The 23,996-nt window shown below is 35.6% G+C and overlaps 1 protein-coding gene across 3 annotated transcripts in view; it reads right to left on the reverse strand.

The window, feature by feature from the left end:
• Window positions 1-7,573: 7,573 nt before the first annotated feature.
• The window catches only part of LOC150106387 (uncharacterized), a 240,657-nt gene continuing 224,234 nt past the window's right edge, over window positions 7,574-23,996 (reverse strand). For 2 of the 3 annotated variants that reach the window (XM_090393111.1, XM_090393112.1), the window contains exons 3-7: window positions 15,433-15,589; window positions 11,784-11,844; window positions 11,004-11,191; window positions 8,041-8,196; window positions 7,574-7,846 (exon numbers count right to left, since the gene is read on the reverse strand). In XM_090393111.1, the coding sequence (XP_090249237.1) occupies window positions 7,622-7,846; window positions 8,041-8,196; window positions 11,004-11,191; window positions 11,784-11,844; window positions 15,433-15,564 (762 nt within the window). In that variant the 5' untranslated portion in view covers window positions 15,565-15,589 and the 3' untranslated portion in view covers window positions 7,574-7,621. Of the gene's footprint in view, window positions 7,847-8,040; window positions 8,197-11,003; window positions 11,192-11,783; window positions 11,845-15,432; window positions 15,590-15,664; window positions 15,814-23,996 lie in introns of those variants that run through there. The other variant, XM_090393110.1, reaches the window with a different exon arrangement.

Below are 23,996 nucleotides of genomic sequence, written 5' to 3' on the forward strand. Positions count from 1 at the left end.
AATGGCCAAATGGTAATGTGCTCTTCACCCCCCCCCTGCAAATGATAAGTGATGAGGGGTTTTACGTGAATACGTCACGCCAGCGGATTATATGTGTCTTGGGAAGTGTAAATACTGTAAATGAAAACAAGTTTAATAATCGATTATAATTTTATTTATCATTGGTCTATGGTAAGAGAAGTAGGATACAAACGGTAGACAAGATACATCCAAGTTTCTGGCGAAAGTCAATTCAATACAAATGTTACTTAGCGCGGTCGCCTGGTCTAAACGTAAGTGAGATTAAACTCGCGTTCCATAAAGTCCTGCGGTGATCGGTTTTGTGACACATCGACATTGAAATCACCGGTGATGATGATGGGTGTATGCAGGTCTGGTTCGATACTGGGGATTATTTTCTTTATGCTTTTCGAGTGTTGTAGCACGGACCAATAGATACAACATTCTATCGCTGACGATGAAGCTTTCGGAAGAATGCACACAGCTCTCCGAGGACAACTTTAGATACACGGTTGATCGTTACGTCTTTCAGGTATATATCTCCCACTGATGGTTCTTCGACTCTAAGCTTACGACTGACATCAATGGCAACGATACGTTGACAATCGGTGAAGCTGTTGAGGTTCCTGTGTATGGTGACTCCACCCGCAGTGTGTTTGGACGATGACGACGAAGTTGACGGTTGATTGCGTGGCCTTTCTATGGCTGTATTCTTACACGCTTCAAGTTCGAAACAAGATACATTCACAGGTGTGGCATCATCCATCCAGGTTTCATTTTTATTTATTTACTTATTCATATGGAGTTTCCTTCCTTTTCTCTCCCGTCCCTATTGGGACGAGCTGAGTCCCCTCATGGGGGAGGGGGGTTAAGTATTTATCCGTGTAGTTAAGTATTTATATATGTAGATCCGTGTGTGTTCACGGGGCCGGTTTTACTGCTTGCAGGATGAAAAATCCCAGATAAACTGGGGGGAAAAAAACCTGCTGTCCACGCCCAAGACCGGCTAACTTGGCTATGGCTGAGAAAGATCCTTGAGCTCCTCCACTCCTTCCCCAGGCATATGGTTGCGAAGCGCAAAGCAACTAGGCTAACCGCGCGGACCAGGTTTCACTGATGAACAAATATTCAGATCTGTTCATAATGGGTCTGTACACCGAAGATATCAGTTTCGATATCTTCGGCGTGCTCTACCAAACTCTGTGCGTTGATCGCCGAGACAAGTAAGACTCCCCTCCGTGAGTTTTCGCCGTTGTCATGATCATCTACGTTTAATATCTGGACTCCCTGTGTGATCGCAGCACACGACGATCGTCGACCACAGAAACTGTCAACTCGCTTAACCAGCGTCGGCAAGTGGTGTTTCTTCATTCTCTCGTATCTCCCTGACAGTGGGTGCTGAATTTCCGTAACTGTGATAAAATTTATAATCGTCTCTCTCGTTAGTCACAACGTACACTAGTTGATTTTGTTGAGACTTGTCGTACTGAAAGACGACTCGATCGAAAGTGCCTCCTCGCGCGTTGTGAATCGTTATGGCACAAGCGGGCTCGCCGACCTCTAATGCTCTTCCATTGTCACCAATCTTCTGAAATCCACATCCATTTCGTTCAATCCATCTTCCGAAGTGGTGGTATAGTCGCTTACGTCATTTACATCCATGGGGTTGTGACCGCCGCCGAAGTGCTGGCACCGTCAGCCGCGCGCTGCATCCCTTCCAATTTCTTTCGCTCCCGATACTTCCTTATTCGTTCTGACCCAGACATTGCGATATTATTGGAAAGCTGACGAACTGCTCTTTTCCGTTGTATGCTTTGGCATATTTCTGGCTGGCTTTCCGGCGAGTATAGGCGGACATTTTGAAATTTCTAAAATTTTTAAACTTCAATCCACATTTTCTTCACCAAAAGTATTGAAATTTAATAATTATGCATTAAATCGATAGATCTCGACGAAATCTGTTGATTGACACTAAAACGAGCTTCGTACCACGAGAGAGTGCGAAGTTATACAAGCGGATCGTCCACAAAATGGCGGAGCCCCCACTGCCACCCGCGGGATGCGGCGCGCTATCTGAAGGTCACTGACGAATCTTTATTCCCTCAGCTATCGAATGATATAAGTTTGGTTGGCTACCTTTAATACTTTAGAAATTATTAAGCCAAACCTTATCGAATGATTTCGTTAGACTCAATTTTTCGTCCCTTATTCCCTAGTACTGTTCTGAATTTAAAGACGTATTCACGTCAAAAAAAAAAAAAAAAAAACTGACGATTATTTTTGATATTTTGGTAGTACGCCATGTCTTCATTTTGGGCAATGCTGTGTATGGTTTAACTGGATTGTTAGAGTTACGTTGGTTGATATGTTTTTCGTAGGTTGACCTTCTATTGTTTCGTAGCAGAGACCCTGAACTCGAGTATACCTTTATACCGAATCCAAACGATCATCGGTTATTTCTACCAGTCTCCAAATCCTGATAACCACTCGGTTTTCTTTCATCAGTTGTCAATATAGTTGAGCTTCTTATTCAATATTTGTTCGGTTCCGGCCACGGGGGGGGGGGATTGTAAACCTAGAGTTATTTGCTAATAATAATAATAACAATAATAAAAATACAGCATTAGTACCGCGGGTGAGCTGGGGGTCGTGCTTAAGAGACCAGAGACATTTTTCTAGCCAGTTCACTTACCCAACTAATTGGTTAACCAGCCCGTCAATTCGGTGCGCTAAAGAAAAAAAATCTCTGCGTATACCAGCGCTGTTCAAAATATTCTTACTAGATTAGAAAAATATGTCTGTGAAGCTTTAGACGAGTTCAACACTAATTTTAGAGTGGCTAGTTTTAAGTTACATCTTCTGTGTTTCTTCAATAAAAAACTAACTCTAGTTTCTTCTGTTTCTAAAAACAGAAATAGTTTGAAACTTAATAAACATGTTCAGAATGCCAGAATGCTTTAACACAAAATTGTAATCAACCTTCATGATTTTAATATAAAATCCTACAGTTATCCAGCTGATTCTGGCCCAATACATGTCTCAGCTAGCCTCCAACAAACTGTTGTTTCGAATCCCACTGACAACATGGATGTTTGTGAAATTCATTACGTGGAAGACTTTTGTTGATATCCAATGTGATGAAATCTTCACATTGCCAAGTTTAGAAATTATCCAAAGCCTTAGTCCATCCAAGGGACTAATACTAATATATTTTAGATTTAGAACTCTAATTATATTTTTTCTTATAATCCAAAAGGATGTTCAATAAATAGTATACCAGTACGTAGATGGATGCATAGTTAAGGGGAAAAAAGCTTGACTTGAATTTTAAAACCTGTACATACTCAAAAGATAATTGCAAGACTGAAACGAACGTTCACAAACATAGCAAAGATAAGGATGTTATTTTGTCTCTTTACAAGGCCTTGATAAGACCTCACTTTGACTATTGTCTCCGTTGTGATTCTGATATACTGGAGAGAGCACAAAGGCGAGTGTTAAAAATGATATCAGGAATGTGGAATACTGATTATGAAGACAGATTGAGAATTTGTAGACTGCAGACACTAAAAAACAGGAGAAAGAGGGGGCGATATCATTGAGACTTACAAACTGCAATTGATAGGATTTTCCAATTTATGGAGGGTGGAGTAAGGACGATAGGGCATCCAAGGGCTAGATTTTTCTCTCAGAGGGTGGTGCGTGATTGGAATGGATTGCCATTGGATATGTGTGAAGACATTGTGAATGAATTCAAGAATAGGTATGATAGCTGGATTGTGTAGTATGTGGCCTCCCTCAATGAGTCTCTGACTCCCTGGAGGTTTCTCTTAATAATAATAATATTGTACTCCTTAGGGACTACATAAGGAAGACGATTCCAAAGAAGAATTCCAAAATAGGAGTGAATGAAGATGAATTTTTCTGTGAGTCTTGATATGAACTACTGTGAAGGGATTTTGAATTGCTTCTATACGTGTATTAACAACAGACTGGAGAATTATTGGTGTCATTTCTGATTAATATTGTCCACAGAAATACAGTATTTGCAAAAAAATGCAAACAGTAAAAAGAGATAATAATAAATTTAGTTTAATCCTTCATCTAAGTGTATACAAACAAAGTTTGCGCCTGAAATTATCTTCAGGACTTAAGTAAGGTGATACACCACTTAGGCAACTTGTGGCAAAGGTGGACCAAGCTCTTATCACTCCTTGTTTCAGTATCTCCTATAATAATGCAAAGCACATCTCCTTACGGACATGTATAATGCTATGCATTAGGGTAAGGGCTACTAACCAGAGCGGTTTCGACCTTTATTGAGGTCTGGTCTCGTCAAACTCAGAAGTGGTGATACCAAGACAGAAGCAATAGGAGAGGTCATATTTATCTATACGTTGTACCACCTTACCTCAGTCCTGAAGATATTTTCAGGCGCAAACTTTGTTTGCATACACTTGGATAAAGGATTAAACTAAATTTATTATAGTATAATCTAGTGCAAAATAAACTTCCAACATCTTTCTCTTAATCCAGAGTAGTAAAAAGAGATTGGGCAGAGTCAATTGTGCAAGGTGGCTACTAATCAAATATTTTTTCTCTTTTTGTACTTAGTAAAGTATTTTTGTAGTTCTTAGGGCATAACCACCAGATGTGAGAAAAATACTCAGGTTAGAAGATAGTTTTGTGATATGAACAAGTTAATAGACATTCAGAGGTAAGGTAGTGCCTTAAATGTTTGAATGTTGAGGAGATGATATTTGTTCCGTGTTTCTTAAAATATAGACTTGAGGTTAGAATAATTCCAAGGATGGAAACTTCATCTTGTTTACAGATTTGGAGGAGGGGGATTTAGGATTGCTGAAAATGATATTCTGGAAATGTTGATGGTTGAGTGTCTGAAAGCTTAAATGGGAAAAACTAGCGAAGTATACTGTCGTCAACAAAATCATGAATTGAATTTGTAGTGAAATGGAGAAGGTCGTTGTTATTCAGAGAGAACAGAATAGGTGAATGATCAGAGCTTTGTGGAATATAAGAATTAGTCGTACAGTCTGAGTTTAAAAATCTATCGATCATATCAAGACAGAATACATAACCCAGTTGTAAAGTCATTAGAGTGACCATATGATGGAACCTTACTTAATTTGTTTGTGGATCTAAAGTCTAATTCACCCCAAATGTCTTATAAACATAGAGGAGAATCACTGGAGATTCCCAGTGATTCTCCTCTAGAACTTTTTTCACGGCATTTGACCAAAGGTGAGTAACATACGCAAGAGTTGAGAAACTTAAAGATAGTCAAGCGTTGAGTGTTAATGATGTTTTTCATTACTTTAAAAAGAATTAAAGAGCGTGAAATTGGACAATAATTAGATGGCAAAGACCTCTCACCCTTCTTATCGGTGGAGATGTGTTAATTTGCAAGTTGCAGGACAGACTTGGAAAATAAAAGAAAAAAAAGGAGATTCAGAACAGGAGTTTTCCATGAAGAACAAATATTCAGCACCGTCGGAGAATGATATCAAGAGGCTAAATTAAGGGGATAAAAATCCCTTATTTTACAGCCAGTATGCAAAACTGTAAGAGTTATAATATAATATATGGGCACACCTTTCTGGCATTCGTATAGTGAAGGTATGTAAGTTCTTTTCACTTAAACTTTGATATCATCCAGGTCTAGCTACTCACTGATGAGCCCTCAAAAAAGGTTGAAACCGGTCTGGGTAGTGACCTCTCCTCATAATGTGATGCAGTATTACATTATGAGAAAATATCAAGGATAGTGAGGGAGCTTGCTCCACCTTTGCTTCGAGTTGCCTTGGTGTGGTACTACCAGGTGGTCACTTACACTTGGATTCGCCGATAGTTCGTCGGCATGAAACACTTAGATCGTAGTTTTCGATCTTAGAGTTTCGCATACTGGCTGTAAAATAATAAGGGATTTTTATCCTCTTAATTTAATTAACTTTGCCAGAAAAATAGCCATTTGGCTTTTCATCTTAGATATCAAGAGACGTTTTGGTAATCATTGTGGAAAAGCTTCTTATGATCACTTTCTGACTAAAAATCAAAGGGGGGAGAGCATTGAATGCTGTCTGCGGCGGGGAGATGGAATGGTAATAAGACGTTTACCAAGATCGTCTATGCAAGAATTAAATGAAAAGCGATTGGCTCTTTCCCCAAGTAACGATGCACTGGACCCAACTAGGTGCGAAAGAGATCGGTCGGAAATAAGTTACAGCTAATAATAAGAGTTTTGGGAAAAGACCAGAAAGCTTGGCTGCCATTTGGACAAGATGCACGTTATTTGATTTTTAGCCCTTTCAAAATAAGTTTTGGATTTTCTCATAGTTTGCCAGCAGCTAATTCTGCCTTTATTATAAATAGAAAAAGTGGAGATTTCCTTGAAATCTGTTGTGATATGCATACCTCTTTTCTTTTATAATCTTGGCCTATCATCGTCTTCATTTTCTCTTTTCGTATTAGTTCAATGGCCTATCAGATATAAGCTAACTTAGCTTCGTAGAAACCTGATTACAGCTTATGATATGGCTGTTAATCTAGTTTCCATTGTGTACTATGTCTGCAAATTGTGTGTGTTCTTCTGGCTTCTTTCAGTGCAGCATTTCCCCACAGAGCGTTCAGCTAAGCTAAATCTTGTTTGGGATATTTTATTTCGGTTTAAATACCTAAATTTATTTGATAAAATTACAAATTTCTAACAAGCGTGCAACATATTTCACGAGCATTTTTGAATCATAAATATTTAAATATTTTTGAATCATAAATATTTAAATATTTTTGAATTTTGTTTGTTTCATATCTTTTATGTAAACTACTGTTTATATTCATTGTTTTGACCAGTTTAGGGTTTTCATACTTCGTTCAATTTGTTTCATTATCTCTAACATCAAGGACGAAGTCCAAGAGTAAAGATGATGATGTTATATTTGAATGTTAGTTTTGTTATTATTCACCAGGATAAACTCTGGAGGTAGTCGTTTAATTCATTTACTGAATTTGGGTGGATTAGTGATTGTTTTGTTGAATAATATTCAAAAAAACGGGATGTCAGAAAGACATACTGTCTTTCTTCTGTCTTCCATTTCCTATTCGCAACAGGAAAATGGCTAATTTTATGACCTGGGTTTTAGAGATTTTATAAACTGAAGATCGTAAATAGATATTTTGTTCAGAATCCGTAACTGTTCATGAGCATCGAGCTTTGAAATTCAGGAATATGATCTCCTAATCAACCACAATGCACACTGACATTTTGAGATACCAAGAAAAATAAGATACCGATTTAAGTAATTTAAATGTGTATGAACCTGTACCTTTTTAATAACAAAACCTCTGAATGTCTGTGTCTAACCTTCCAAAAATAAAGTTTTTGGCGCTCTTCATTATCATATTCGATCCTCTCACAATAGCTACTTCCAAAGGAAAGATCATGCTTGCCTCAAATGTCAAATCAAGCATTCCGATGTTTTAATGCAATTAAAATCTTAAATGTTTGAATGTCTTGGGATAAGTAAATAATATCTTTTCTGATGACAGCAGCAAAAAATAAGGATTTGTGCAGTTTATTGACAACTGAGTTGTACAAAACAGACCACTACCAAGGAATTGGCTCTCCATTTCTGTGGAAATATCTTCCGTGATGACTTTCGTCAAACGCTGAGAAAGTCGAAATCAGTGATCTTATACTGTCTTCCGGTTGTATTTCAGCCTCGGCAGTCCCCATGTCCGTCTTCACCCAACCAGGACACATCATCACCACAAGGATGTTCTCATCTTTAAGATTATTGGCGATTGACCTCATAGCCATATTCAGTGCCGTCTGAATAAAGAAAAATATTAAAGTAACAAGTATTATTATAAACTTAGAATCACGAATGGAAAAGGATTTCACTAATTTATGGCAGAAAATGAGCATTGCAATGTTATACGTATTATAAAAATTCATTTATCATGTGGATAGAGAATATAAATTACATTTATATTCTCTGTTTGTGTCCATTTTAGGAAACTTACCTTGCTAATTTTGTAAGATAATGCGGGAAATGGATTTACGTTGGTATTTTCAATCGAACTAAGAGCAGAAGATATATTGACAACTGCTGACTTCGAGCAACACATTCCCGTAATTCCAGATGACTTGACTGCGTTCTTTAAAAGAGGCAGCATCGTCTATGGGTAGATGGAGAAAAAAGTGAGAACAAAGTGCGATAAGAATTGTCAATCAATAAATACGTGGGTGGTCTGAAATGTTCTCCGCCTCGACCATTGATGGCAAAACTATCTCAAGATTTTTTTTTCTAAGTTGGTACATCTGTTGTAAGCATTCACTTGAAATTGCAAGTCATTCTATCAAGTAGTTTGTGTTTTACACAGCAGTCTGAAGCAAAAGTGTTGTCAGTATCCCTTGAAATGGATAAAACTGAGTATCGTGAGGTTATAAAATAATTTGTAAAAGAAGGTTTAACGCCAAAAGAAATTCATTCGAAGTTAATAAAAGTTTATGGACAATTTCGACAATTACGAAATGGGCTGCCGAGTTTAAACATAGCCGTGCCAGCCTTCACGTGGATCATCACGCCCTAAAACTATAACACCACCAGAAATCATTGATCGAGTGCACGATGTGGTATTGGATGACCGGCATTCAAAGTGCGTGAAATTGCTGAGACTATAGGCATTTCAAAAGAACGTGTAGGATATATTTTGCATGAAGAATTGCGAATGAAAAAGCTTTGCGCAAGATGGTTGCCGCGCTTGCTCACAACAGATCAAAAACGCACTCGCATGAAATTCTCTGAACAGTGCTCGGAGCGTTTTAACGAGAATAAAACTGATTTTTTGTGTCGATTTATTACTACGGATGAGACTTGGATTCGTCATAACACACCAGGTTCAAACAACATCAAAACAGTGGGCTGAAGCCGGTTGTTCACGCCAAAGAAGACAAGGTGATGGTATCGATGTTTTAGGATGCTAAAAAGTATTTTGCTTATTAATTATCTTGAAAATAGTAAAACAATAACCGGAGAATATTATTCCGATCTTTTAACTAGACTAGACGAAAAAATTCGTGAGAATAGACTCAGTTTGTAGAAGAAAAAAAAATCCTCTTTCATCAGGACAATGTACCTGCCCACAAAAAGGTGTTTTGGCAATGGGAAAATTAAGAGATCTGCACTATGAATTGTTGGAACATCCACCCTATTCCACAGATTTGGGTCCCTCTGACTTATCTCTTATCAAAGCTAAAATTCTTCCTCGGTGGTCAGCATTTTTCTTCGAATCAAGAGTGATTGCAGCCGTACAGGGGTGTTTTGCATATCTTACTGAGAACCCATCCCTGTAATGCCGTTGGAGCATTGCTGGAATAAATGCGTTAGTCTTAAGGGAGATTACGTCGAAAAATAAAAATTATTTTGAAATTATAAATTTATTTTTTCTTTGATAGGCCGAGAACTTTTCAGACCACCCTCGTATATTGTTCTTGTGCAAGATATGCAAACTTTATTCTTTCTAATTATATTTAAATAACGTAAATGCCTTGTGGAAATGACAATTCTATACCGACAGACAGCGGGGGGGGGGGATCTAAATTTTCTAGCAGCTGATTGAAGAACTTCGTTTTTGTTCTAGGCTTTCTCAGTCGATTCCAGAGTTGGTCGATATTTGGCATATGCAAGTAAGATTTTTAATTCAGAAAACGAATTTATTGCATTTTAATAAAAATCGCCCGAGAACTTACACTATATCATACAGTAATATATGGGGTTGGTCAATAGTATAGAGCACAGGCCACGAGATGGTGGCAGATGTATTCCGTACTCTCCTCCCTGAATACCTATGAAATCATTTATAGCCTTGAATCAGCTATGTGTGACAGTTAAATGGAGATTGACTGCCCCTACTAGTTTTTAAAGAGTTAATTAGGACTGAAATGCCTCCTTTTGGAGAATAAATGGTATTAAGAAAATTTTTCTTTCTCTTCTTCATCTTTCGCCTTAAATATCAGACCAGTTGCGATAATGTTTATTGCAAACTATCTTTCCACTTTTTTCTTGGTCTTATAGTGCTTGCTTGGTTTCCATTTTTATATTCATCTAATTATTTAATATTTTCCATTCTGTTAATATCCTGTTAAAATACCTTTTTTCTGTCCATTCATTTACTAGTTACAATGCACACTTGTTTTTCTGTGGGTTTTTTTTTTCTGATCTTATCGAATTTGGTTTTCTTTTTCATTTTTGTAGTAGTGTTTTTTTTTATTTTGTTTGATCTTAACTGTTTTCGCTCTATCTGCACATGCTCAAATTAAAACAGATTTCTTCCAGTATTATACATATTTGTGTTAGTTAGCATATTGAGTCTTTTAATTTTCCATATTAACCTTAGGGGCCCTCTTTTATCATTTGCTGTTTTTCTTTCTGAGTTAATCTGAATTCCTTAGTATTTAAAATTCTAAATTATAGTCGCAGACTAGAGGAACTTTTTAGGCCTTTTCCTGCCGGTTCCCATGTTTGTACAGTAGAGCAAACAGTTGTTGTTGTTTTCCTACGGAAACTGGAGTTAAGTGTGCATCTCAGAAAAAAAAAAAAAAACATCTAGAGGTCACTGTCAAGACAACAATGTAAGAGATAGATTTCAGGACAACGAAATGGCATCGTTCTCTCATCTCTCTCTTCCCTGAAAAGCCTTTGTTCATTGATAACTTGAGCTCACTATTAGGAAAATCTTGAAAGATGGAGACTGTCCGCCAACTGTATTCACAAAGTTAGTTTAGGGTCTAAGGATCTCCACTTCCCTAATAACAATTATGAATTTATTCTTTTATTTATTATTAGTTATATTTTAAATATTCATAAATAAAGATTTGTGTATATGTTTATTTAATATAATAATAATAAATACCATTAAGTCACAATTCTATTAGTTGACAGTTGGTGACATTTTAATAATGCGCCTAATAATATTGAGCTTACCTGAACCACCAACAGAGGGCCTACAGTGTTGGTTTTAAAGTGATAATCGAGGTTATCGACTGTAATATTCGGAAACTCAAGAGTTTGCAGAACTCCTGCATTATTGATCACTAAATTCAATCCACTTTTTCCAACGACATCCTCAATTGTTTTTCTTGCTTTTGATATTTCTTCTTGGTTAACAACGTCTGCAATTACAAAACGTGTAGCAAACTTAAAATCTGTGTCTTAAAATTTAACAGACGGATACGTGTGTGTGTGTGTGATTAGAAACACAGTTATCTCTAAAGAATATGCAAGAGAGAAATTAATGGAATAAATGCAAATACTCGAACTTGTAGAGTATGAACATTTTCACCGAGCACAAAAATGTCACGTACGACAGAAATATAAAATGCCAACGTGCATGATAAATACTCTTTACGTATGGGAATTGAAATATTTTGTGAAATTCAAATAGCACTCTGTTTGAATTTTACAAAATATAAAACTAGAGAAGCTCTTATTTCTAGCAAAAATTCTGTAATACCTGGTTTGACATTTGAAACGTAAGTATTAACCGTAGAGTATACACTCTCGCAACCACTGTACACAAAAATGTAAAACTTTTTTTTTAGGGGGGGGGGGATATAAGAACAGAGTTGGGTATTGCTCGATTAGGATTAGATACTGCTGAGATTAGGAATTCCAATTGATTTTTCAGAAGGTTCAACGGATATGCTAATCTCAAAAACCTGTCTAGGATTTATTTCTGTTGTTAATTTAGAAATTGATTCTTACCCATTTGCAGTATGTGAACTTTGACTTCAGGTGGAGCATTCCTGGCAATGGACTGCAATTCCTATTTAAGTAAAATATTGTCATGAAGCACAATCAAACACGACTTCAGAAAAAAGTTGTTTTTAATTCAACTTAACTATTCATTATGGAATTTGATTACGAAAAGAAAAAAAACTGAATAGTCTATTTCGTGAAGAATAAATGCAGTTATAACTAAAACATAAAATTATACTTAGAACTGACCATACTTGAGAAAAATGACCCATTCTACTAGTATAATGCCATTCCATTGTAATTCTGTATATATTTAGTGTTGCACATACAGAATTACAATGGAATGTATATACTTAGTGCTGCAGAGAGGTTTATGTAATCTAATGGAAATAAAAGTTCATGACTCAACTGAGACAGAACATAGAATGCCGTCACCTCAAATTCCAACAAGGAACATACAAGATGCTCAACGACATTAGCAGCTTGCAGTAAAACGTGGCTTTTGCAGCAAAAATTGCTAGTTATCACCGGTTTGGGCCCACACGGAACAGAATTCATAAGTTCGAAGCACTCGTCAATGAGCCAGTTTAGATCTTAACTTCGCATATCGAGACGAGGTCATTCACTACGTCAAATGGCAGAAAGACACCAAAATGGTACGATGCATGGATCATCAACTATACGTGAATAAGGAATTCTGATGCTAAAATCACGTGCTACTAATAGCCGCCGCGAAAACCACACGTCAAATACTTAACAGGGAATTTACTATGCTCATTCGGTAAACGCACAAACCTTCCAAGTCCATTTTAACAATAAGTAGTCTCAGATTCGGCCTCGATAACATTTTCTGTTTGCAAAATCTCACCCACTTTTCCTGATAGAAACTCAAATTGCAACTTCTTCAAACACTACTCACCTTAGTTTTTTTTTTGTTGGGGGGGGCTGAGTTTCGGGTACAGCTCTTGGGTAATTCATAATAAACTTCTGGATATCGCAAACTAGAAATCCAAGATAGGCAATTTTGCAACAGTTAATTTCTACTTAGCCTGAGAATTGATTTATTGGAAGGATATTAAGATGATTTATTGCCTGAAAGAGCTTCTACTAATAAAGTAGTTTGAATCGTGTAATGTTTATCGTATTTATTTATCACACACATCTCATGTTTCCCTCTGATGGTTTAGCCTTTCACTTGACTTCATATAAACCTAATCAACACTAAGATAAGGAACTTAATCTTACTTACACAGTACACTCTCTAATATTAAGAGTGTATTTTCCTATTTCTCATATGGGGTGGAAGGATTTCTTCTCCTCCGCGAGCAGAAGAATCCTTGCATCCCCACATGATACTTTCAGTTTGCAAAACAAACTCCTTATTACTGTTCTTCGCGTCGTAGCTGTTATTCCAACAGGTCTTTCCAACATAAGATCATCTTCGCTATCCACTCTGAGCTAATGAGATTCTTTCTCGCGTGCATGCATACGGGTATATTTTTATATTTTCACTTGGAGTTCCTAATGCCATATCAAAACTGTGGCGGCAATAAACAGTTAATTTGTATTTGCTGTTTCTATTTTAGAAGTGGTATTGTAGGTAACATCTAACTGGAATATGGAATGGGTGTGGCATATATGCACGAAATATTATACTACAGCTCTAGTATGAAAATGTGAGAGGGAAAGAATGAAATATTAATAAGAACAGAATCCACAGCGCTAGATGTATATTAAAAAAGCGCAAAGTTGTTTGAAGGGCGCGAAGTATTTGCATATCTAAAAGCACTTTTAGTTAGAAAGTAAGTTTCCAATCGACTGAGCACGCGATCCATGTAAGTTTTAAAGACACTAAGATAACATAAGAGGGGAAAAAAGTACTTTTAAAACCCTCGTGCATTGTTTCATTTTTTTTTTTTAAAACCAAGAAGTGGTATTTAATGTGTAACTTTTATTTTACAATTTAGCGAAATCGATTATGATGCCACCTTAATTCAAAGTAAATGATGCATTTTTCTTAGTTCTACGACAGTCTGCGAACACCCCCTAGAGAAAAACTAGTAAATGAATTAGCGAGTTCAAAAAATTAACGATTTCTCATCGGTGAAGTAATTAAACGAATTTTATTATATCAAGTATGTTTCATTCTTTTTTTCGATTATTGTTCCAGATCATCGTTACCATTTCACGTTATTGAAATAAAAACAAAATAAATACAGAAAAATTGCTCTAGAAACGTATTTCCCTTAAGCAAGATATCAAAAGACTAATAAAAATTATAATTACATTATATCATTCAGGTTAGAAACGTTTGTAGCTGTATATTAAAATAGAGGATATTATGAATCCGTTCGTATTTCATAACCAAATATAGAAAGAAAAGTTTCATTGGAATATAACCTTTGCTTATCGGAATATAACCTTTGAAATGTGAGTTGCCTTGTTGTGCCTCCTACTGATCTACCTTTTAAAAAAAAAAAAAAAAATTAAGTTGTTTTGGCTATAATATATGAACAGATCTATAATATCCTTGATTTTAATATCTTAATTATATCAAATAGAAGCGTTTTCTACTCCATACTTTAGTCATTGGATACGTTTTTTTTTTAACTTCCGACTGAAAGGTTATAAACCTATAACACAGTAGTACATTTTTTTTATTAATTTTTTAAGGAGATTTTGTATTTTTTATTTACTTTTTGTCTGATCCTGAAAGGTTGCTCTAGAAGCCATAATTTTTTAAACCATTTTAAGACTCCAATAAATGTGGTGATATTCTCACACAGTTCAACGAATAATTACACTATTATAATTCGTCAAGCACTTAATACTTCAATAAATGAAGTATTAAGTATAAGAGATTCAAGATGAAATCCAGAGGGTAATGGATGGCAATGCTGTAGTTAACTGAGGCCCGGCTATTGCTGTTACCCCTCAGATGAGGTATGAGCGGCTCTGCTCGGTGGTAGGGTGAGCTTGCCACGAGGTAGAGCCAACGCTGAGAGTTCTTGTCGGTGACGGGTTGAGCCTGTTAGTGAGGGGAACTACCGCTGAGTTATATGATCCTTCGGGTCGCTCATTGTTGGGGGATCTCACGAATTTTGGGGGAGGTAACCCCGCACATAAAACAGGAAACAGGATAGCAAATGAAGTTTTAACTGAGGCTCGGCTATTGCTGTTACCCCGCCATGACCAGAGCTTACAGCTCAATACCCCATTTATACATTTTAATCTACAGATAAACGGGAATATGAAAGCATTCTTGCTTTACCCATCTAGCCAAAATAAATAAATAAAAGTATAATTAGTCTAAAATTTTGAGATTGAAATTTTAGATTAACCTATTACTCTGAATTGTTGTTGGTGTAGAATAACAAAAAAAATATTATGGTTGTTTGTCGATATTAAGAATTAAGATTATGAGGCAAGGGTATCATGGACAACTGAGGTTATGATAACCGTGTATTATGCAAATATTATTAGAGAGCAACTAACGTTACGAATCCAGAGTATTGTCATCGTATTGATGAACTCAATACACTAGCCATGGTCTAAATTTATTACTGTACTAATGTGACGAACTGGTAAACATTTCATTTTTCTTTAGACAACGAATGATAAACATAAGACAGCTAATGAAATTTTTCTAACTTACTTTGGCATCTAGTGGTTTGCGGCAAGTAGCGAATACATGCTTGGGGGATGGTTTCAATTGTACCAACTGCCGAACAAATTCCAGACCTATTCCACGATTGGCGCCAGTGATTAAAATGTTGGCTGGGGTCATTTTCTTATAGTTTTCGTATAATGAACTGAAATAAAATACAAAGTTTAGCACAACGATTTAAACTGCAGACATTAATTTAAAAAAAAAATGATTCTCATACCTTCTATTCGGAAACATGAATATTAGAAGAGCATTTTGTACAAACAGTTGAACTTATGCTATGAGGTGAGCACACCGTAATAGTCACAGCCAACGAAATCTCAAGTAACCAGTTGTAGTGGGATAAGTACATGTGTTATATTCGCTTCAGAGTAAATATGCTTGTCATCTGTTTATTTTGCTCGGTGATAAGGCTATCAAGTGGGCGGGACAAACATTATATCCTTCATTATAGAGATATTGCGAAGTCGTGTACAGTAGTTGGCAGAGAAAGCTGAAACATGAATTGTACATCTGGATGACCGGATAGGAGTGAGAAATGCTTTCTCGAGACAAGGTTGCTTCAAATGGTTGCAGAAGTGAGTGTAAGCGATCGCGATGAAATTGCTAGCAAGATATCAGTATTTGGCACCATTTCACTGTTTACACCAGATCTAATTTAACAAGGCAGAGACGATTTCATGGTAAATACTGAAATTATGTCTCGGTATAAGTCTGAATTGTGGTGCTAAGTGGAGTGAGACAACGTACACCACAGGTCAATTTGTGTATGAGGATTGAAGTGCATAAAACAGGTGGTTTTTTTTTTTATGTAACATGCCCTGTGGCTCCTTTATCTAATAATCAGATGCGTTTAAATCTCGAACTATTCTAATACGTCCAGTGTCTGTGTAAACGTAAAGTTTGGCTCTTCTTCTTCTTTTTTTTTTCTTTTCTGATGAACGTATTATACAGGTGACGGCATTTATCTTTACCGCTCTAAGATATTATTTAGAAAATGTGTAATTTGTAAAAAAAAAAAAAACAGCTAATCCCATCGCACCCTGAACCTGTTCTTATATATTTTGTACTTCGGATGATTAGGAGTTATCAAGATTAAAATAAATGACGGCGAACGTTATTTTCTTGTCTCTCTCAAAATAATTCACCTTCTAATGCAGTATTAGTAAGTATGGATTCACACACACACGCGATGAATATTTTATTTAACCAAGTTTCCAGTGAATCCGACCCTCTCATTGTTTCTGCTTATATAAATTTAATAATCTATGAAAATCATTATTGTTTTCTACGAAATACTATAGCGTCAATGAAAAAATAATAATAAAGCATTAATAAGCTCTTGGTGTGTTTTGTGTTTACAATATTTTAAGTGCAACATAGCAAAGGCAACTGTTTTGAGTATTGATATATCAGAGGTATTTTGTGCTGCCATCTAGAGTCTGAAAATGAAATGACTAGTGCTTCAGAATATATACAGGTGCAGAATAATGAAAAATTTTATCAGGAAATGAGAGATCTTGCTGAGGTTTGAAGAACCTATTATTATTTTTTTAAAACTTAGTTTTCTATGGAGCTGTCGATATTTTATTTTATTTATATATATTTTTTTAATACTTGAGGGCATCTACAGAAGTACAGACGTGGTTTTCAGGTTTAGTCATTTCACAGAGGGACAAATTAGCTGAAAATAATTTTGTGGCTTGCCAAGCATTGCTTATCCTCCCCCCAACCCCCGCCATGGAAAGTGGATAAAATGTACTCACATTTTATTTCTTTCATGAAATGTTGATGATTTAAATAACATTACTTTTAATTCTTTTGATTCAATTCGATTCAATTCAATTCAGCAATAAAATAAACCTACCTTTTTGAAAAAAAAAAAAAACTAAGCATATTCGTAAGTTTATCGTGATGAAGAAAGTTTTATTTCAGAAAGCACCAAACCGTAAGAATTTAATAAAAACACCGTCGAAAATACATAATTCAAAATCTAAATAGGAAATATACCCAGTTCAGTGAAGCAATAATTAGGTAGGAAAGTGTTGAAGATGCTTATTGGTAATTCATCCAACTTCTCTGGTGTTGAAAACTCAATAACATGAGTTTTCAACAATAATCTCGTCAAAAGACGAGGATGGTCATCTCAAAACGCGGGAAGATGAGTGACTTTTTTTTTTCTATGAGTTCTCATAACCGGGAACAGAGAAAGTAAAGAACAGATCAACGTAGTGAAGCACATACACATTTATCAGATAATCAAAGCAATTTTTTTTTTTTTTTTTTTTTTTTTTTTTTTTTTTTTTTTTTTGTAATCAGTAGTATTCTAAAAACGAGAATATAAAAGGCAAGCATTTGCTTATGCTGTTTTAACACGTTCATTGCCAAGCTGAAAATTGGAATTTCGTGTAGTGGGCAAATTTTTTTTTATTTTTCCATTTAGTTAGCGATCTCCACGCGATAACGCGTGATCGGCCACCAGGTGAGAAGTTGCATCACGTGATATCGCGTGATGATCACTGAACGTGTTAACCATATATTTAGGTGTAGAATAATCTCTAAGACAGTGCCTACAACGGACACTTTTAACCGTTTCCGAAGTTGTTTTTTTTCTCTTTAATATCTGAAAAATATCAATGATTCCTCAAGGTTTGAGGGATATCACTTATAAGATCGATGGGAGGGGATAAATATTTTGTCTAAAAAAAAAAAATACACTCTATTCAGCCTAATATCTAGTAAGAGTCAGAACACATCTTTTTATCCTCTCAATTTAAGTAACAAAGAAAATCTCAGTTTTGTGGAAATAAAAATTCCGTGTTTACAAAAGGAAAATTTTGTTAGGTTCTCGTGACGTCAGCAAACAAACTCGGTTTTAGCTGAAAAGCCCTTGTGAGGATTCTTCAAGTCCTAAGCAAAACTCGAAACTCGTTGGACATCCTTACCTAGGTAGAAGACTAATCGCTCTACGGAGACAGAATACGGAGAAATATACGAGAAATCCTATTGCAATAGCAAATTTCTCATTCATTTTGGATTCACCCCCAGTGTTTTTGAATCGTATTTAAATCTCAGTGACAGCAGTTATTGTTATTAGGTAATGAACGGACAGAATGGGATTGCAACACGAATATCAATGAAACTGGCCACGATATGAAAATGGAAAGATGAAGTTGGAAAGAGAGCTTTGCTGTTTGAAGTAAGACTTCGAAATGCTTTTCCTACCCAGGATATCCTTCCGTTACGATACCTCACATTCCTCTTTTTTTTTTTTTTCCTTTTTTTTTTTTCACTCAGATACTCATCATTGTACTTAATGAGAAATTTCTTAATGAGAGGTCTTCATTCCTCTTCAATGATGGGAGAATAGTATGGATTTGATTTAAATGATTAGAAAAGAAGAACGAAAGAGAAAGAATCTCATCTCTGGGTTTTTCTATTGTTATTTTTCCTGTTCAATCGCACTAATACAGAACGAACTATTCACTGACAAAGTGACATCTAATGGCAAATCCCTTACCCAATAATATCTCATTATATGTTGTAATTAATATAAAAATACTCTTTCACTCGGCTGTTTTTTTTAAAAAATTATAAACTCCGAATGTTCATCATAATCAGACGCACCTTTCTTGAAGTGAGGAAACGATCTGCTAGCCTTTGCGTGTACTGAGTTAGTATTGCTCAACTAGAACACGGTTTGACGATAGAAAAATGAAGTCATTTTTAACGTACATAAAATGAAATAATGTTTACGGCTAGATTAAAATTATCACATCTAAGAAAATAGTGTTGATCTATTTAATGTAACGTGAGGTACTCAATCGACCTTCTTACACTGATTTAGTGTATCCTGTATTGCGAACTTCATTCGCCAGGAGCTATAGAACTGTACTTTTCTTAAAAAATAAAAAAATACAGCAAGAATATACTATAAAACTATAAATTTAAATTAACTATAAATAAACTATAAAAATTCTTCTGTTTCTTTATTAGATCGCTAGATGGTAGCACCATCTCACGTAAGACTTCCAAGAAACCTCGCTTAAATTTCCTGTCACGGATGATGGATGTCAGGCAAAAGTTTGTTTTAAATGTACATCGCTCTTTAAAAACGAAAGGTGGGAGGAAGAGAATCGATTATCGAGTCAAGCAATTTGTAATTCTGAGAGCACAATGTAACACGAAACTGCTACTCTAACTGAAATATGAATTTTTAAATGTTACTTTACTAGTACGTCGGTTTACACGCATTGTTTACATTCGCAGGGAATCTTTCGTTCTTTGCTGTACTCCATCGCCATTTTTTGCTAATCTCCTGTAAATAAACACTTAGCAAATAAAGTTTACTTGTAATGTTTAATTGGTAAAGAACTCATCCACGATTTTTAAACCTTCCACCGGTAAAAGCATTATGTCATCTCCAAACCTCAGATGATCCTCGCACATTGTGATCACCTCCGTGCTTTCTCGATGTCTAAATCTATCTCTATTATTAAAATTTAGAAGAATTTCGCCGCCACTACTGACTAAGTTTGCATGTTTATATCCTTTGAAGCTACTTTTCTCCATTCTACCCCTTCTCAAATCTCGACTGTTGTACATTTGCCGTATTTACTGTTGTGAGTTGGTTAGCTGCACTAAACATTCATTCATTCATTCATTGTTGAGAGAGTTTATTGATTTCATTCATTGTTGAGAGAGTTTGTTGATTTCATTCATTGTTGAGAGAGTTTGTTGATTTTATTCATTGTTGAGAGAGTTTGTTGATTTCATTCATTGTTGAGAGAGTTTGTTGATTTCATTCATTGTTAAGAGTTTGTTATTCATTCATTGTTGATGAATGATGTTAATGGTCCATAATGTAAATTTGCGTGTTGATACTTTGCTATCACATGCCGTTGTTCTCACACTGTCTTTCAAGACATTAGCTTTATGGAGAAATTGCAAAATAGTATTGAGTATACTCATAATAATCTTTATTTCAAATTATAATTTATGTAATTCATAGTCTGTTTCCAATAATGATTTCTTCGATGAATAATATTATTTATTTATTACAAAATTTGGAACTGCCACTCTAGAAACCAAACATGAAACTTTTTCAAGCCAACTTCAGACATATAATGATTAGCGAGGGGGGGGGGGGGGGTAGTCTTACGTTTGGCCATGAAATCCATCTCCCACTTAAATGACAAACATTTATTCTTTGGCTGGATTCAAACCCAGAGCCTGTTGGTTGGAGAGCGGATACACTAATCACTCGCGCCAACAAAACCGTCAAATATATTTATTTCAATAATTCATGTTTCTCTTTCGAAAGAAAGAAGAAAGAAAGTTATTTTATTAATGAAAGGAATGTTGAGTAAAGCCTGCAATAGGAATGAACAGACAACGAATTTTTTCCCATAGATTTTCAGAAAGTTAATTTTAAAAGACAGAAGTTGAATAAAGACATACCGTAGTAAACAGAGAAAATAAAATAAAATTACAAAGGAATAAAGGGAGATTTTTAAGATAATGTCATTCGTAAAATATGAGCATTCAGGAGTAAACTGATAAATAGACAAGGTTGCTTAGCAACCTTGGCATAGGCGCATTGTTATTAAATACAAAACAGTAAAGAACGTTTTTTTGGCATTTTATTTACATATGCCAAAACTATCAGATTTAACTATGACAGTATATTGTGAATATGATAATAATAATAATTTAACGATGTGGGGAAAATTTTGATAATCAGATATAATAGTAGTCGCAGTATGAATAATTGATCGTTTAAATATTCACATAGCTTTGGACCTTCGAATCATATACGTAAATTATTTTAAAATTAGTGTACAGTAGCTTGGCTTTTATAAACCGAATTAAATTATAAATGAACGATTCAATGACATATACATCGTAGGGAGTTAGCTTCCCAATTCCTTGGAGTAATATGGATCTCAAAAAGAGGATGGACAGAAGATGTTTTATTAGTTTTCCATAACAGATTTGTTAGAAAATTTTCCCTCTTTTTTAGTGGGGATGGGTAGACTGTAAAACGAAAAGAGAGAGTCTAAATTGTCTTTCTATCCTTGGCCTGTTTGTCAACGTCTGAAACAGGGCTGATTCATACCTAAAGAGGATAGCGAACCATTTAAAGTTTCTTCAAAGTGCTTGAGAGTGGTTACCGTATAATATTGCATGCTACTTACTAATCGTGAGACTGAATTCGGACTCAGACAAATTTCTGTAAGTATCGGCTCAGCCTGCTACTGTGAGAAAGTTAAGACGAAGCCCTTGTTTCCCTTACAATTTTCTCAGAAAGAAAACGACAGCCAGGCGGAGCTTACTTCATCTGTTGTCATGACAACAACTCGGAGTGAAAAGATGCGTGAAACGGCCACTGCTTTCGTGACCCCAACTTATCCTCTAGAGGCATCATTTAATAAGTAGCTCACCTGGAGGCGTGCAAGCAGACCTTAACTTCCCCCCCCCCCTCGCCCTTCCCAGTAACCTCCCAACTTCAAATAACTCACAGGCTGGACAGTGGATCACATGTTCTTTATTCTGTTTCCAAATTCGTTTTAAACTACTAGTTTAGCTACAGTCACGTGAAAAAGTCACGTGAATAACGCAGTCCATTGGTGAAGAAGTCATTATGAAGACTTGGTGTACGAAATACCTCGAGATGGTATTTTCCCCTACATCAAGATGGAGAACCTCGAGCAACGTGCTCTAAGTGACAAACTCCCCATATTAACATTCACGTGAATGAAAGAAAAATAAAATACTGATTAAGATTTTTTTTTTCTGTAGCCATCTTGTTTCAGACGGCTTCAGAAAATTTATTTACAGTCATTCATCTCTCCACACTCGCTTTTCCATTTCCTATTCTCCAGAATACTTAGTGTGTAATCTCTATTCATTCCCGTTTACCCAAGCTCCTTTTCCGCTAGGTGCGTGCATGCACCAACATGTGTGGATGTTTACTTTCCTTTTGCTCTACCCATATATATTTATTTTTATCTACGAGGTCAGAAACTACAACCTTTTGTCTTTCTCCAAACGCAGAGAAACTAAATTCCAAGAACTCATTAGCATGACGTATTGAATTGGTTGCCTTGACAACGAACGTGTAATGAGTGAAACAACCAGAGAGTTGCTGTTTGTTATTAACAATGAACACAGCATTTCCAGATATTTAATGGAAGTTGGGAGATAAGAGTCCCAACCTTAAAATAGTAATTCAAAGGGACGCCATTGTTTCCAGTTTAATCAAATGCTATTTGAATGAGTCCACAGTTCGATTTGTGCGTGATTAGTGTGGATTTGAATGGCATCGAGAGCTAATTATAGGTGTTGCATTTCTGAATCTAGATTGATAAGAAGACTGTAGGAATGCCGATAAATTGTAATTTCCTGGCTTATTCAGATGTCAATGTCAGTTCTGAAAGAGCCTAAAGATAATTATTAAGCGTTTAAATAGTGCAATTTGATGACGACTTTACTTTGCAATTTTCTAACAACGATCACCACACATCAGCAGTTGTCTTACGCTAGATAACGTGTTTTCGATTTATCTTAACTCCCTACTATGTAAACTGAAGATTTTCCAAATTTCCTTTTCATTCAAATACGTATCGAAAATAAACCAGATGAACTCAATTTGTTTTTAAAAGAAAAACAGCTTTGCATCCTTGTCAGCGAATTAATTCGGCACGGGAAATTAAAAAGAATTGATAGCTCCCCATCATGATGGGTTACTCATTCACCGTAAAGTATTTCACCCTTAAATAAAAAAAAAGAAAAGAAATTGCTGATATAATAAATGTAACCGCGGATGTTAAATTCTGCATTTTCTTATAGGCCAGTGATTCCTAAATTGTAAGGCGAATTCCCCTAGGGATCGTGTTTCTTATGTGGGGACAAGATATTTGTCTAGTTATCCGAAATATGTTAAATTGGAGAAAGCATAAAACACTGAAGTGTTATAACAATCAGTGAAAAATTGTACTAAAAATGCAGTTTCCAAACAATGAAACCTATTTTTCATTGTTTGGAAAATCTAGTTTGCCTTCAATTTCATAACAATGGTTATGAATTTGAACGCAAACCTAGGAAGATTGTTGAATAAACTTCGAAAAATCATGCTTAGCAGAAGTTTTCTTTAACTATCATAATCATTTTTAATACAATTATAAAAATCTTTGATTATAATTAAATAATATTAAAGTTTTATATTAATATTTAACTGTATATTCAATTATGATGCCATTTAACTCAATTTTCATAATTATTAATTATGAAACGAGCGAAAATTAGCAGATTATTTAAGTATTAACTAACAGGTGATTAGGCAGTAGACGGGTAGTATGGTACGCATTTCTTGTGACTTGCTCAAATCAAAGTCCCCCCCCCCCCCCCAGAACCTTTCAGGTTACTGTCATTCCTTCTTCGGCAGACCAAAATATCCCAGAATGTGGGTTTAATTTCTTATAAGAAAGGAATAACTCTATAAGAATTCAAGATTTTATACTAGATTCTGATAAAAGGGAACAGTTGAAAAC

This window comes from Typopeltis vanoorti, chromosome 5, assembly GCF_054136105.1.
Source record: "Typopeltis vanoorti isolate ZY-2024b chromosome 5, IOZ_Tvanoo_1.0, whole genome shotgun sequence".
Classification (NCBI taxonomy): Eukaryota; Metazoa; Arthropoda; class Arachnida; order Uropygi; family Thelyphonidae; genus Typopeltis; species Typopeltis vanoorti.